The sequence below is a fragment of the Mesocricetus auratus genome, unplaced genomic scaffold, assembly GCF_017639785.1.
Source record: "Mesocricetus auratus isolate SY011 unplaced genomic scaffold, BCM_Maur_2.0 Super-Scaffold_100010, whole genome shotgun sequence".
Taxonomy (NCBI): Eukaryota; Metazoa; Chordata; class Mammalia; order Rodentia; family Cricetidae; genus Mesocricetus; species Mesocricetus auratus.
In genome coordinates this window covers 28,452,859-28,467,419 of record NW_024429194.1, presented here as the reverse complement: position 1 = coordinate 28,467,419, position 14,561 = coordinate 28,452,859, and the positions used below count along the sequence as shown (strand labels likewise).

General features: G+C 38.5%; 1 protein-coding gene across 15 annotated transcripts in view; it reads right to left on the bottom strand.

Moving 5' to 3' along the window:
• Dock10 (dedicator of cytokinesis 10) overlaps positions 1–14,561 on the bottom strand; it is a 186,217-nt gene that overhangs the window by 109,342 nt on the left and 62,314 nt on the right. For all 15 annotated transcript variants that reach the window (XR_005879873.1, XR_005879874.1, XM_013122369.3 and 12 more), the window contains exon 3: positions 13,825–13,914. Coding sequence is in view for 13 of the 15 variants with exons in the window: in XM_013122369.3 (XP_012977823.2) it covers positions 13,825–13,914 (90 nt within the window). In the remaining 2 variants the exon portion in view is untranslated. The remainder of the gene's footprint in view (positions 1–13,824; positions 13,915–14,561) is intronic.

The window sequence follows — 14,561 nt, the reverse complement described above, 5'->3', positions numbered from 1 at the left end:
TAATTATCATGGGTTTGCAGTAGAGATTTCACTATGTCAAACTGGATTTTAATATACACAATATTGAGATACAACATTGAGAATTAAGTAGCTGTCTATAAGGATTACAAGGAGACCATGTCTTCTTGCACCAGTGGAAAAAAAATTTGAGGCACCTATGAGACTTTCTTTGTAACCAAGGATAAGACAGACAGACATTATCACACAGGTCTGCCAAGAAGAAAGTAAGAGCACAGCTTCCATAGAATTAGATGGAAATAGGGTGTAGTCCAATGTCGATCTACAGGGGAGCAAGAAAAGTAAGGGAGCAGGATGGAAAAGGACCACAACTCCAAGAACTGAGGCTCCTTGACTGGGACTGATGTGGGTCTTTCTGTTCCCTGTCTGAATCCTCGACAACTTCGCTTGAAATGAAACCATTTGGACCAGGAGCCTATTCAGATGTCTGAGGCAGGGGACTTCAGATGTACAGGGGACCTTATCTGTTCTAGGATTCTCTAGTTCTGATTTCTCTCAACTCAGTAGCTTTGTTTGTTTCAGAGAAGTGCCCACGCACAAACTGGCAACCAAGGACAAAGCAAATGAGACGGGGACAAAGGTAGGAGTGGGAGGCTGGTGGAGTGAGTGCAGAGCCAAGGAGGCTTTAAACACAAAGCTGATCTCATGGAGGTTGAGAGTAGGGGCTGTGGAGACAGAAGGAAAGGGGAAGGAAAGTGATCAGTCGGTACTAAGCTGCAGTTAGCTAGAAGTAAAACCTTTCTGCATGTCATGACACAGGAGGGCGACCATACATAACTATATGTACTGTGATTTCAAAAAGCTTGGGAAAGGATTTTCAATGTTTTCACAAAATGCAGACAAGCAGACATGTCTGTGCATACGCTGAGATGGGTGAGATGCTTCTGCTACAGAACTGATTTGGAAATGTTCGTGGGACACAGATGCGTAGATCCAGGATTCACTCAACTTTTCTTCCTATGGGTAGCTATTTGAACCATGCTAAATATGTATACTTATATGCATTACACACACTGTTCACAATGGGCCATAGGTTTAACTGACCCTAAGATGAGCTACTCACCAAATTTACTGGCTAATAGTAACAGACTCTCTCTCTGTCCCTCCCTTATTCTCCTTTATATCCCTTCCTTCCATCTTTACCTTTCTCCCACTGCCAATGCTTGTCAGACATTTTGCTATTAGGCACTGTGCACATCATCTTAATCAGCACTTGACAGGTTTCCTCACTTAATAGATCAGAGAGACAGGAGAAGATGTGTTTCTTAACTTAGAAGCCCCCACCTGCTCATGACAGAGAGACAAATTCAAATGAATTTGTCTGGCTCTCAAAGTTCATTCAGCAAATGTGTGCATTGTTTGGTCATTGCAAACTGTTGGTCTGTTGGGGGAAGTCCTGTGCATTTGTCAATAAAGCACTGCTGGCCAATAGGAATCTAGATAGGTGGGACTAGGAGTCCAGGAGAACTCTGGGAAGGAGAAACACAGAGAGTCAAGATATAACGCCATGGGGTAGGAAACCCGGAACTATTCTCTGGTAAGAGAAATATTTAGATTAACCATTATGGGATAAATATTTAAGTCAGAGCTAGCCAGTAAGAAACAAGCAAGGCCAACAGCTTTATAATTAATATAGTCTCCTGTGTGTTTATTTGGGACTGATGCGGCTCTAGAACCAGACTGGCGGGAAGGCTTCTGTCAAGGAAAAAGCTTCTCTTTACAGTTGGTCCATAATTCTGAAAGTTTGATGGTGTTTTGTTTCTGTCCCAGACACTGACATGTCTGGTTTTGAATGTCATTGTGTTATTTATTATCTAGGGCATCTCAATTGAATAGCTTAGTAACTCTAAGTTTCAGTATTCATCTAATAATACAGATTTCACGAGGACTAAATACAATAATTCTTGTACAACACTTAGCATAGGAAAAGTACTCCACAAAAACCTGCTTAAAAAAATAAGGGGAGTGCCTAGACCCTGCCCTAGATCATATGACAGACTTTCGAGATCCCCCACGAAGGGCCTCACCCTCTTTGGAGAGTAGAGTGGGGATTGGACGAGGGGTATGGGGAAGGTTGAAGGGGGCAGGAGAGGAGAGGAGGGAGAGGGAGCTGGGATTGACATCTAAAGCAAACTTGTTTCTAATTTAAATTAAATAAAAACAAAACAAAACATCAATTCTTCCTTCCAGTTTGATCCCATCTGCAATCCACATTCATTTCAATTGCCAATAACAGCTTGCTTTCCTTGGCTTGTGTAAGTAGAGTTTGGGGAGATAAAGTAGCAGTGATCTTGAAGAATTCTGTTTTCATCATATTTCTTCTCCAGTTACTGGCCGGGTTTCACTTACATGGTGGGTAGGTATAACACGATTGGTTGGATGGCTCTTGAGAAGCCTTCTCAACCTGCAATCTCTCTGATTCTGTGGAAGCTGGTACATTTTACAAACACATCACTTCTTCCTACCCAGTGATGGCACTTCACTTTCAAATGACATGCATAGGAAATCACTCTGTATTCTTCGTTGCAGCCCAAACAGTCACTCTAAGATGGTCATTAAAAACTGTTATGGTTGTGGCCACAGCATCTCTTTGACTAAAAGCAAAGCTGAAATCTAGAGTCACAGAATAGTTTTACCTGTTACAACCAGGCAGTGGTTTCTGCTTCCCCTCTGGACTTTTCTCACCCTTGGTACCTGGTCCCATGTCAAAGCACAAGCTCCCCACTCCTTTCATTTGCAGGCTGGCACAGTGTTCTTCAAAATGGAAGACTGAGCAAGGGCTGGTGGAGGTTTTTCAGATGTCCTGCTGCACATTTCCCTTACTTATCTCTTTGTTTGATGCGCATCAGTTTTCATCATTTCTGCCTGTGTTGTGTTTAGATACAAAAATCCTAGCTAAAGCTGACGAGGTCAAAGGCTTTTAACTGTTATGACAAGTGTTTTATAAACATGCCCATGATTCCTTTGAGGTCGCTGAGTTTCACCTGAATGTCACAAATTTGGAATCTCTGTAGAGTTGTTGTAGTCAACATATATGTGTGTGTGTGTGTGTGTGTGTGTGTGTGTGTGTGTGTGTATCATAAGAAATACCACAGGTGAATTCCAAATGAGGTAAAGAAACACTTCACCAGGTAGAATCCATCACAAGTGATAATGTAGCCTGGTTCTGGTTACTCTCATCCAGGTCACTAGGCCCCAGTTTCAAACAGTGGACTCTAGTAACTCATACACATTATAGACTCATTTATTTTTCAAATATTTTATGTTTTGTGAGTGGCCATTTTGCTTGTGTGTATAAACCATGTGTGTGTAGTGCCCATAGAGGCCAGAAGAGGGCATCAGATACCCTGGAACTGAGTTACAGGTAGTTGTTAGCTGTGGTGTGGGTGCTTGGAACTGAGCTAAGTCTGTAAGAGGACCCAGTGCTCTAAACTGATGAGGCACCTCTCCAGCCTCCATCTTTTTATTTTATGTGTATGATCCTGAATCCTAGTTATATACTATATACTATATACTTACCTGGTGCCTGCAGAAGCCAGGAAAGAGTGTGAAAGTCTCTGGAATGGGATTTACACATAGTTACGTACTGTCATGTGGGTGCTGGGAAGTGAACCCAGATCTTTTGCAAGATCAACAAATGCTCTTAACCATTGAGACGTTTCTCCAGCCCCCACACATAGGCAGTTTCCACTCTAACACAGGATTTTACTTTTGGGGGATATTTAATGTGTATTTGAGCCATAATAATAATTACTTTTCCCCACACTGTGACCAATTATAGGAGAAGAGGCAAACTCAATGGAGGACTGGGCTATTTTGGCTTACAGTTTAACAGTCCACAGTCTACCAAGGTGAGGAAGGCACACATCTCAATTTGACACTGTATGCTTGCATCTCCATAAACAAAGAAGCATAGAAAGTTCTGGAAGCAGGGATTGCATACAATATTCAATGCCTGTCACCAAGTGACCCATTTCCTCTAGCTCATTCCACCTCCTAAAGGTTCTGTAACCTCTCAAACCAGTGGTACTTGCTGGGTCCCAACTCTTCAAACAAACAAGCCCTTTATATCCAAACTAAAGCAATGAATAGCCTCTTTCTTTTAAAAGTGATTGAAGCAAAGAATCTAAATACTTTAGAAAATTGGGCAGCTAGTGGCGACACCCTGAAGTGTTGTAAAGAAAACATTTCATTTTTTTGCTTTCTCTTCCTCTTCCGAGAAGTATCAGGATCAATTCAAATCATGTTACAATTCCTGAACTAGCAACTCCTGTTTGGCAATACAATTTGTCAACCTCTTCAAAGGGCTGATGATTAGATTCTGGCTGCACAGCACTAAAGAGGTAACAAACAAATGGCTTATTAGTCATAAAATTATTTTCCCTTCTGGCTCTGGAGGTTTATTTAATCACACAAGTAGGCTTTTTTTTTGTCAGAAAAATGAATGCAGCCATAAAATGTACCCATGTGGTTCTTCATTCTCACTGAGTAATTCTACATTTGTAAAATACAACTTTTTTATACTCATGCCGTGGCTACTGAATGCATGTTGAAAACGAAGCATTATGCAATTAAGTGAATTGAGGCAAATTACATATTGAAAGGATGGTGTGGTAATTTAATGCCTACATGAGACTTTTCAGGGGGATCATGGGTACCATTAGCCAGGTCAACAGAACAAGATATTGTTCTTACATAGCAGGATATGTGCTCACCTAATCCATGGTTAGTGTAGAAACAGAATAAAAGGCACAGAGAACAATGGCTTCTTCAGTTGGATCACCCACACTATATGTTCCCCTTATGCACAACAATTAATTTCTGCCTTATAAAAACAAGTTTGACAGCTAATGAGTTTGTAAACACAGCTTGGAAGAAAAACCAATGAGTTTAGACACCACAAACAATGTGATATAGGCACGACATAGCGTCAGACAGCATGGAACAATCTCATATACTGAACTTGAATTCTGTTTTTAAAAATATTACATGATATTAGATATAAGTAAGGATGCAAGCTTAGGATGGTTGTTGTGAACAGAATGCCATATGTCTCACTACAAGAGAAAGAAATCAATGCCATTTCCATTTTGTTTTCTTTTTGTTTCATTATTTAAAATTGATAGTAGCCCGAAGGGTCTCTCAGTGGCTCTGCTAATTGTAAGTTGATAATTAGTCAAAATACTGGTTTCTCTTCTCGAAAACACATTCTGTTAGTACAATCAGATGAACTTTCACAAATAAGATTTGAGTTTAGCCTAGAAATACATATTGTTATCCCTTTGCAAGACCTTACCAGTAACTTTTTAGGGCATGAGTAATAGCTGACGTTAAAATACTTTGACAATTGTTTATTATCCCACCAATCTTCTTATATAAACATGAGACGGGTTATAATTCAACATGACTAAAAGATTTGATTCCAACCCAAAATGAGAATGTATAGTCTCATGTTCCAAGGTTTCTGAATGGTCCATATGAGTTTCTATCCAGGGATGAACATTCTATGGGAGGGGGTTATTGTGCAGATGAAAAAGCCAATTTTTAATCTGAATGGCCCTGTTTTTTGTATTTACCAAAACTAATGTTCTCAAGATTTTAGTGAACGAAAAGTTAATTTCTTCAGGCTATTAATGTGAAACATGACAAATTTGCCTCCAATATTTTTATCAGTACTTTCCCTGGTATGTTTTGCCCTGATATCACTGAATTCTATATGCATTTATTTTACCTTCATATTTTATGTGCTTTGTAATAGAGCACTAACTGTTTGCTTTGTAAAACCCTACTCCTTTTTGGTCTAGCTATGATAGAAATATAGCCATCACATGCAAATGAGAGCAGGCCAAAAATAGAAAACAGACTTTTAATATCTCCATTAAAATTTCAAGGCTATAAAATAGACCTTACTCATAAATTATCCTTTAAAAAGTATACACCAAATGAAACATCTTTCAACTTCCAGCAACACCTTCATGCAGGAATCAAGGATCTCATTCATTAATTAAACTATCAATCGTAAAAACCAACTCACACAGATAATGAGGAATGTAAAATTTTTTTGTAGGCTGATATTTAAGAACAGAAGTCAGTTCTTTAATTCTTTTTTGTTTGTTTTTTTCAAAACAGGGTTTCTCTGCATAGCTCTGGCTGTCCTGGAATTCCCTTTGTAGATCAGACTGGCTTCAAACTCAGAGCTCTGCCTGCCTCTCAAATGCTAGCATTAAAGGCTTGTTGATGTTCCTGGATCCAAACTTACTTCTAGGAGAACAGAAAGCCTGTTGTTAATTGGACACGGGGTAGAGAGGAGATATTTAATATCTGAAAAAGTTTATCTGGCCTTTCTGGTCATTATTATTGTCTGTAAACATGGAGCTGGCTCTGTTTATTCTCACAGTTCTCTTGATGGGGGAGAGTCCACAGAACAACTTTCTCAGATGCTTTCTGGGAATTGTGTTCTAGTAACAAGACACCCTTGGACAAAAGCAGATGTTTTGATACTAACACTAAGAATTAACAGTGGAGGTTTGGTTATGAAAAGAAATGACCACTTGTTTGCTCTTTGGAGGTTTTAATATCCTCCTTTGCATTATTAGCAGATGCTCCAGAGACAAGCTTGCATGTTGGGTTTTCTTAGTTCAGGGTGATCATTTTGGATCAGCTGGAGGCCAGCGTTTATCAGATGTGATTCTCAGGGTACTAGGAGAAAACAGATTGCTTTATCAATGGTCAAATAAATCTGGAAAATGGTTCATAACATATTTCCTTCTAAAATGATTTGAGTGGATGTCCACTAATTAAAGTCTCTCTCTCTCTCTCTCCTTCTCCCTCTCTCTCTCTCTCTGTCTCTGTCTCTGTCTCTCTCTCTGTCTCTCTCTCTCCTGTGTGTGTGTGTGTGTGTGTGTGTGTGTGTGTGTGTGTGTGATACTGTAATACCTTGATGAACTGGATTTCTACAGAACACCCTGTGGCATGACATTTCCTGTGCTTCAATTCAACCTAGGAGGTCTTTAAGCTTTCAGTGTGAAGTTTCTGTAGCTTCTTTAAATTTGCTTCCCTTAAGCATGATTCATATTTTCTCTTCAGTCATAAATTTTCCTTCTCTTCCTTGAGAATTCCACTATTTCTAAGCTAGGAACCCCTGTGTAAAATATGAACTGTCCATGGTAACTCAGCACTGCCCACATAATGACCATGTCCATTATGTCTAGGTATACTCTAGCTAGAGACATGTAGAAATTTACTTCTGTTTTAAACTATTGTTTCTGTAACACTCTAGTTACTAAGTATTGCATGCTAGGATCAATGTAAGATGTGGATTCTTGACTTCATAATTTTCTTCTTATGTTATGTTGATTTTGCTCTTGTAGAGAGGTTGGGTTCCATTAACTGAACAGGCTTTGGTAACAAGGCAACTTGAAACCTTACTATTTAGCCACTATTTCCCTCATCCACTCATCAAAAGTGTTCCCAGGGCCCGTTTTCTTTTGAGCCATCATATTACTCAATCTGCTGTTTCTTCATTTTCTTTTGCTACTAGAGAATAAACCAGCAGCTTAGTTTTAATTAGTGGGCTCAACCTCCAGTTCTGTATTACTCCTTGGTGCATATTTAAATAGAAACTTTACTTTAGAAGTTTTGTTCAGGAAGTCTGAATTCTATATATAGACTCCTTTACTTCCCTATTCCCTAATGGGAATGGTATCCCAGGAGCACTTGATTTCACTTGGTTTTAATGGTTATAGAAGCAGATGTAAGGGAATTTGGAGGAGCAGATACAGATAGTTTTCCCAAGCTCTTGTTTCCCTTACCTTTGCTAGTGTTACTAGTGTTACTTTCAGGATCATATCACTAGGTCAGTAGTCCTATATAAAGATGGAGAAACTGAGGCATGTCAAAATAAATGGTACGTTTCTTTGTTATCAGTGGAAAGATCAAGAACACGGTTTAAAGGAATTTGGAGTCCAGGGCCAGAGTAAGCAGAAGTTGAGTTATCACTCTCTGTGCACATGGGCAAGTTAACCATTAGGGATGAGACTGTAAAATGAGTTAGTAATACCTGTGTCACAGGATGCTTAAACACAGTCCTATATGTATATTTTTGCTCAACTGTGTCTGGATGTTTGCATAACTGGCAATACTGTACATGTGAAATGAGCCCATGCTTTTGTGTGGGAAACAGCTAAGCTTACTCTGCTAGGCAGGGAGGATATTAAAACAGACAATGCAAAAAAGGGAGACACGCTTCATTTTATTTAATTCCCTTTAAAAATATGAAGTCATTCAAGACTAAGGAAAAGAATGCCTGCTGCCTTTGACAAGAGGCTATGAATTGTCACTGTAGAGTAATGTGAGAGGGAACTCAAGATTTCTATTGAGCCGGATGTATTGAAACTAGATTCTTTCCATTTTGTTGCTTAGCAACCATGACATTTGTCCTTGCCACCACATGGAGTCCCTGGGCAATTTAATACAGGGTGGACCAAGAAGGAAGCTTAATGCAGCAACCATGGTGAAACAGATGAGCTTCTGCAAAAACCGTGCAAATGTCTGATCCCCCTTCAGTGCTAGTTTTATCTGGTTTCAGCAACTCTAGTGGTGTTCCCAAATATGCAGTCTACTGACTATAGACAAGAATAGCCTGGACAGAGGCTACAGCCCAGTCACTAGAGCAGGTTGCTTCCAGGGGTTACTAGGATGAAATTTGAAATTGGCAGTTTGCATGTCAATCAAAAGTCCAGTGGATTGGGCTCAGTGGCCTGAGGTCAGATACTATCTGCATGATGCTACCTGCCCCAGTTTCTTAATGTTTCTAAAAGATGCTGCTTTGTTGTAACATTTTTTGTAATTATAAGTGAATGATTTAGATGCATATCTGGCACAAAGCACGTAGGCAATAATGATTGGCTGCTATTACTATTTGAGGTCAAGCTTTTTTTGCCAGCACAATTCTCTGGGGGCATTTCTCCATCTTAAAGCAGCTCTCTGTTAAGCCATTTTCTTTTGATGTGCCACCCACAGGCGGGCCTGACTATTGATGCTGCATTGCTAATGGGGACACTTGTAAGTAGGATTTTCCTGCTTCCCAGACTGTAAAGCACAGGCTCTGCATCATCGCCATCTTTCAAACCAAACTCAGGGCCCTTTTTGCAGAAGATGATGCAGAAAAATTAGCAGAAAATAAAACGATTTCTCCCAAGTTTCCCTTCTTTGGAGGAATTCCCTTTGAAGAAGAGGGACCTGAGAGTAGGAGAGGGAGAAGCCTGCAAGTGGTCGGAGGTGACAATTAAAGTGGGACAAAAGCAAAGGTAAGAAGTTTCTCCACAGGAAGAGTAACAGGAGAAAGGCAGATTTGCGGTCTGTTGGCAACGGAAGGTGACCTTCGAGAAATGCAAGAGCTCTGAAAGCTCTGGTGCAGTGGCTCTGGGCACACATGGGACTTCTGACAGTGAGGAGCCCCACACTCCTTGGAGTTCTCCTATGCTGAGCAGATCTGGTTTCCAGGCAATAATGTTAAACGTGTACGCTTAATGGTATCAGAGGTTGGTGGTGGAGGTTTTGAACTGGCCATGGGATTTGAGATGTGGATTCATTGGCCATAGACTTGGTTGGGTTCTAATTCTGGCATTATTTAAAAATAAATTCTAATTAATTACTCACAAAATATTTTTAATTGAAAAATTCACTTTTAATGCTATAACAACACAGAGTTATGATATATACATACATACGCACATATATATGTATATGCATATATATCTATCTTTTGCCCTACAAGACCTAATATTTTGAATGCATACTAGTATATGTATTTATGCATTTTATATCTTTAATGATATCAGATTTCACAATCTGTGACTAGCTTTTTTTCAGACATCAAAACTGAGATATTTAAATACACATATATGTAAATATATATGTGTACATACATACACACATAAAATTTTTCCTTTTTTCTTTTCTTTTTTTATATACATACAGTGTTCTGCCAGCATGTATACCTGCAGGCCAGAAAAGGGCACCAGATCTCCTTTGGAGGGTCGTTGAGCCACCATGTGGTTGCTGGGAATTGAACTCAGGACCTCTGGAAAAACATCCAGTGCTCTTAACCTCTGAGCCATCTCTCCAGGCCCCTTTTTTTGGTTTTCAAGCCAGGGTTTCTTTATGTAATCTTGACTAACATGGAAATTACTTTGTAGACCAGGCTAGTCTTTGCTTTCTGATTTCTGGGATTAATAGTGTGTACCACCACGTCTGGCTCTTAAATGCCATTTATTATATATATATATATATATATATATATATATATATATATATATGATAAAAATGTTTTTTGGGGGTTTTTTTTGTTGTTTTTTTGAGACAGGGTTTCTCTGTGTTACTTTGGAGGCTGTCCTGGAACTCACTCTGTAGACCAGGCTGGCCTCGAATTCACAGAGATCCACCTGCCTCTGCCTCCCGAGTGCTGAGATTAAAGGCATGCACCACCAATGCCTGGCAAGAAAATGTTTTAAACAGAATTCTTATTGATACTTCAAAATTTCCAAATCAGCATTGATTACAATCATATCTACATATGTTTATGCTTATTTCATATGTGTATACTACTTGACACTTTAAAGTTATTTATGGGTTACACGTCAAAAGCTATAGATATACCTTGAACACTGTTGTAATGACATTTTCCCCTGTACTGTTGCCATGGTAAAATAATTTTATCTTAATTTTTGTCTTTCAGTTATCACATATACAATTTGCTTCTATTTGTACTTCCATGACCACTAGTATATATCTGTTGGCTGACTGCATTTGCTTATATTCTCCTGGGTTGTGTTTTTCACATTGAAATCTGTAGAATTCTGCAGCACTCAGGGGACAGAGGCAGGCGGATCTCTGTGAGTTCGAGGCCGGGCTAGACCAACAGCCTCTAAAACAAAGAAAAACCAAAAAAAAAAAAATCTGTAGATATTGGATGGCCCAGTAGATAGGAGCACTAACTGCTCCTGCAGAGGACCGAGGTTTGGTTCCCAGCACCCATTTCAGTCATTTTACAGCTATATAGAACTCCAGTTCCTGGGGGTCTGCTGCCTTCTATTTGTTTCCCCAGGCACCTGCATGTTCATGTTACATAGCGACTCACACAGGCACACATACACACATACAAACTAAATAAAAAAAACCCTTTAAAACTTTTGTTGAATTTTGACTGTTAGGAATGTATATGCATTGTACATATATTTGAAAAAAATACATAGAGTTGTAGGTGATAACTTGAACTTCTTTTTTACTTAAGGATACCATCTGTCATACAAAAATTTAAACTTTACTGAGTTAAATCTGTCTTTTTTCTTTGTTTCCATTTAAAAATGTTTTCCTACACTTTAGTGACTTTTGTTTTTTTATTTCAAATTTTTATTCAGGTGGAACTTCTTATGTGATAAGGGCAACAGGACTTTCATAACATCCTCCTAAAATGGCCAGCATGGTCTTTGCTGCTGGCCTCTGGGGGCTGTCTTTCCGGTTAGCTAATCAATCACCTTCCCCGGGCACTATTTTGTTTCCCTTGTTTGTTTACTGTGTAATAGAGAGAAAGTATGATTTCTCCATTTTGTTTCGATTTGGCATATTTGTTTTCTTGTTTATGAAAACTTGTTTAATCCATTGATGAAGCAAACAAGTTTGAAACTCCACAAAAAGAGCAAGATGATCAACTTTGGAGTTGAGTTCCTCACAGGCAGTGGCCACACACAAAAGCATTGCTAACTGAACTGTAGGTACTGGAAACATTAACATATTGTCATAGCTTTTTTCATTTAGCACTCTGGGAACTTTGCAGACGCCAGCATGTTGGGTGCAACTGGGGATTCTTGTGGAGCTGTTGGCCCAGCGAAACTTGTAGTTAAACTACTGCATTCTTTTGCTAGCATGTGTGAGAGGAGCAATCTAAGATTGACCTCACTGGTTTTATTTTCAGCAAGCAAATCTGGCTCACTCAACATGGCTTTTACTGTTGCTGCTGTTGGTACACAGTCTTTGTTGTATGATGAATTTGTGACCGTCCAGTGGTACCCATGGCATCAGGGCTTTTGAAGCTATGTGGGATTCCTTCTCTACATTCATTACATCTTTATACACTTGTGCTTTTGTTCCCCAATAATTTTAGTAGTATCTAGTTAATCTTTTAACTACCATAGACATTACAGTTGTATCCCCAAATTGTTTTTTAAAGCTACATTTTTCTATAATGCCAACAGAATGAAGTGAAAGCCAGAAGTAAATTTTACTCATGTCTATAGATACAAATTTGTTCATGCATAAAATACAAAATTTACTCATGCCTATAGATACAAAAGCTTGTAATAAAACAGCAGTAAGAGTAATAAGTAAGTAGCAGCTTACTAGGGTAATAAGACAATATGGACAAGAAAGTTCATATCAGAAAGGCAAATAAACATGCAAAGAATGTATTAATTTTATTTCAGTGCTGAATTATATCAGAGAGGCTGAATGTCAATAGACTGGTTAGATGCTCTGGTGAAAGGGAACCATTTATAAGCACTTCAAAGGGACTAAGAAAGACATTTTTTGAAAAACAATTATGCAATATCAGAAACCAATGTGAAAGCCAGTATTTTATAAAATGGAAAAGATAATACTGGCTTCCCCCCAAAATAAAAATAAATCAGACAGCAAAACAGTACATTCAATATTAGCATTATTATCCAACATTATTTTAGGAATATTTGATAATACAATAAGACAAAAACTCAGGACATAATATGCTTATTTGAAAAGAAGAAAAATCTAATCATTTGCAAATAACTACAAACCTGAAAATGAAATTACCATGCAGATTTTGATGAATTAGTCATTCATATTAAAATTAGTAGCTTAAAAGATGTTAAATATACCAGCAATTAACATTAAGAAAAACAAATGTACTTGAACATTCTAATTTTCTCTACCACAAGCCCAAAAGGTATCAGGAACTAAATATAGCAATCATATCTAGGGTCTTTATAAAGAGACTGCAGTTTTTACTGTAAGAGGACCTAGTTTAATGTTCCAAGTTGGTAATTAAATTCCATCTGAATCCTAATCAGGACATGCCACTTTCTTATAATAAAACAAATATTTAGACCCTTCCTCTACCTGTTAACCTATGCTAGACTGCATTCTTACCCTCTACTGTGTGTAAAGGAGGAGCTGATTTCATCTAGTGAAGTTTTGTTACTTAACTGCTGTATGCTGGCCCAATCCCAAAGCTGCCTGATGTCTGCTTAGATGATGAAGAAGTTGTTTCACCAACTGAATTCAAGTATATGTAGTCAACAGAGTTTTAAATCAGTCCCTCAAGCTGTCCAGAGAAATTTATCATCAGCTCTTTTCATAGCACCCAGCAAAACTAACTATATCTCTAAAAACAGATACTCCACACTCCAACACTCTCATGGAATACAGCCACCTTTGTTTTACATCAAAGTATGAATAAGTAAAACAAAACCAGATCTTTCTATTAAAAAAAAACAGTCAAATACTTCTCAGTGTGGAAGTTTAAAGAAAAGAACAAATGAAAGAGAGACCTAAAACAGAGCAGTTACCATATAATCAAGCATGTCTACAGAAATCTGGAAGACAACACAGCAGTGACAAAGGTTGAAATGGACATGGAGACTGAGATCATCTATTCTGCAGATGAACCAGCGGGAGGAGAGTAATAGAATAGAGTGTTGTGATTGTCTGATGTGGTGGGTGGCGGCCGGAGCAAAAGCTTCAGAGAGCAAGGAAAAATAGCACCACACTTACCTCTTTCACCAGCAAACTTTCTGCTTTGTGCTCTGCCTCTTCTGGTACTGTTGAATACAGTGTTCGGATATCCCAAGAAACTGTGGCTGTCTGGGAGGAAGAAGGAAAAGAAATTAAGCCTTACATCTTGAAAGCGTGGAATGGACAGATATCCCAAAACACAAGGGCAGATTGTCATAGAGCTGGGTGGAGAAGCTTCCACAACCCTTACGATTTTCATCCCTACAAAAACAGAAACAGCCAAGTAGCCCTAAAACCATGACGATGAGCTTTCCCATAATTATTGCTTTGTCTGTGTAGGTCACGGTTTTAAGACCAATTTTATTACTGAGAGGAAAAAATGTGAACATCTGTGGTTGTGAGTTGTTTCCATTAGAATCTTTTGTGGCTGTTCTTGCTGTTCATGTTAAAATAAATTTGAAAAGCTTACATAATCCTATTGTAAATGTTAACACATAAACTTAGTCCCTTCTAGGGTGTGTGTGTGTGTGTGTGTGTGTGTGTGTGCAAACATATCTGGGTGAGGAAGAAAGAACAAAAAACTTGCACTTTGAAGAAAAAAGGTCATGTTTTAAATGTTATTTTCTGTTGAAATAAAAAAAGATTTTTCACAAATTTAAACAAATATCTATTTACGCAAATAGCATTCTAGTAAATGGGTACACATAAACTGATATGGTAAGTACCAGTTGAAACATCCAGAACAGAATTTCAAAGGCTGTCTTTGTTTGATGAGT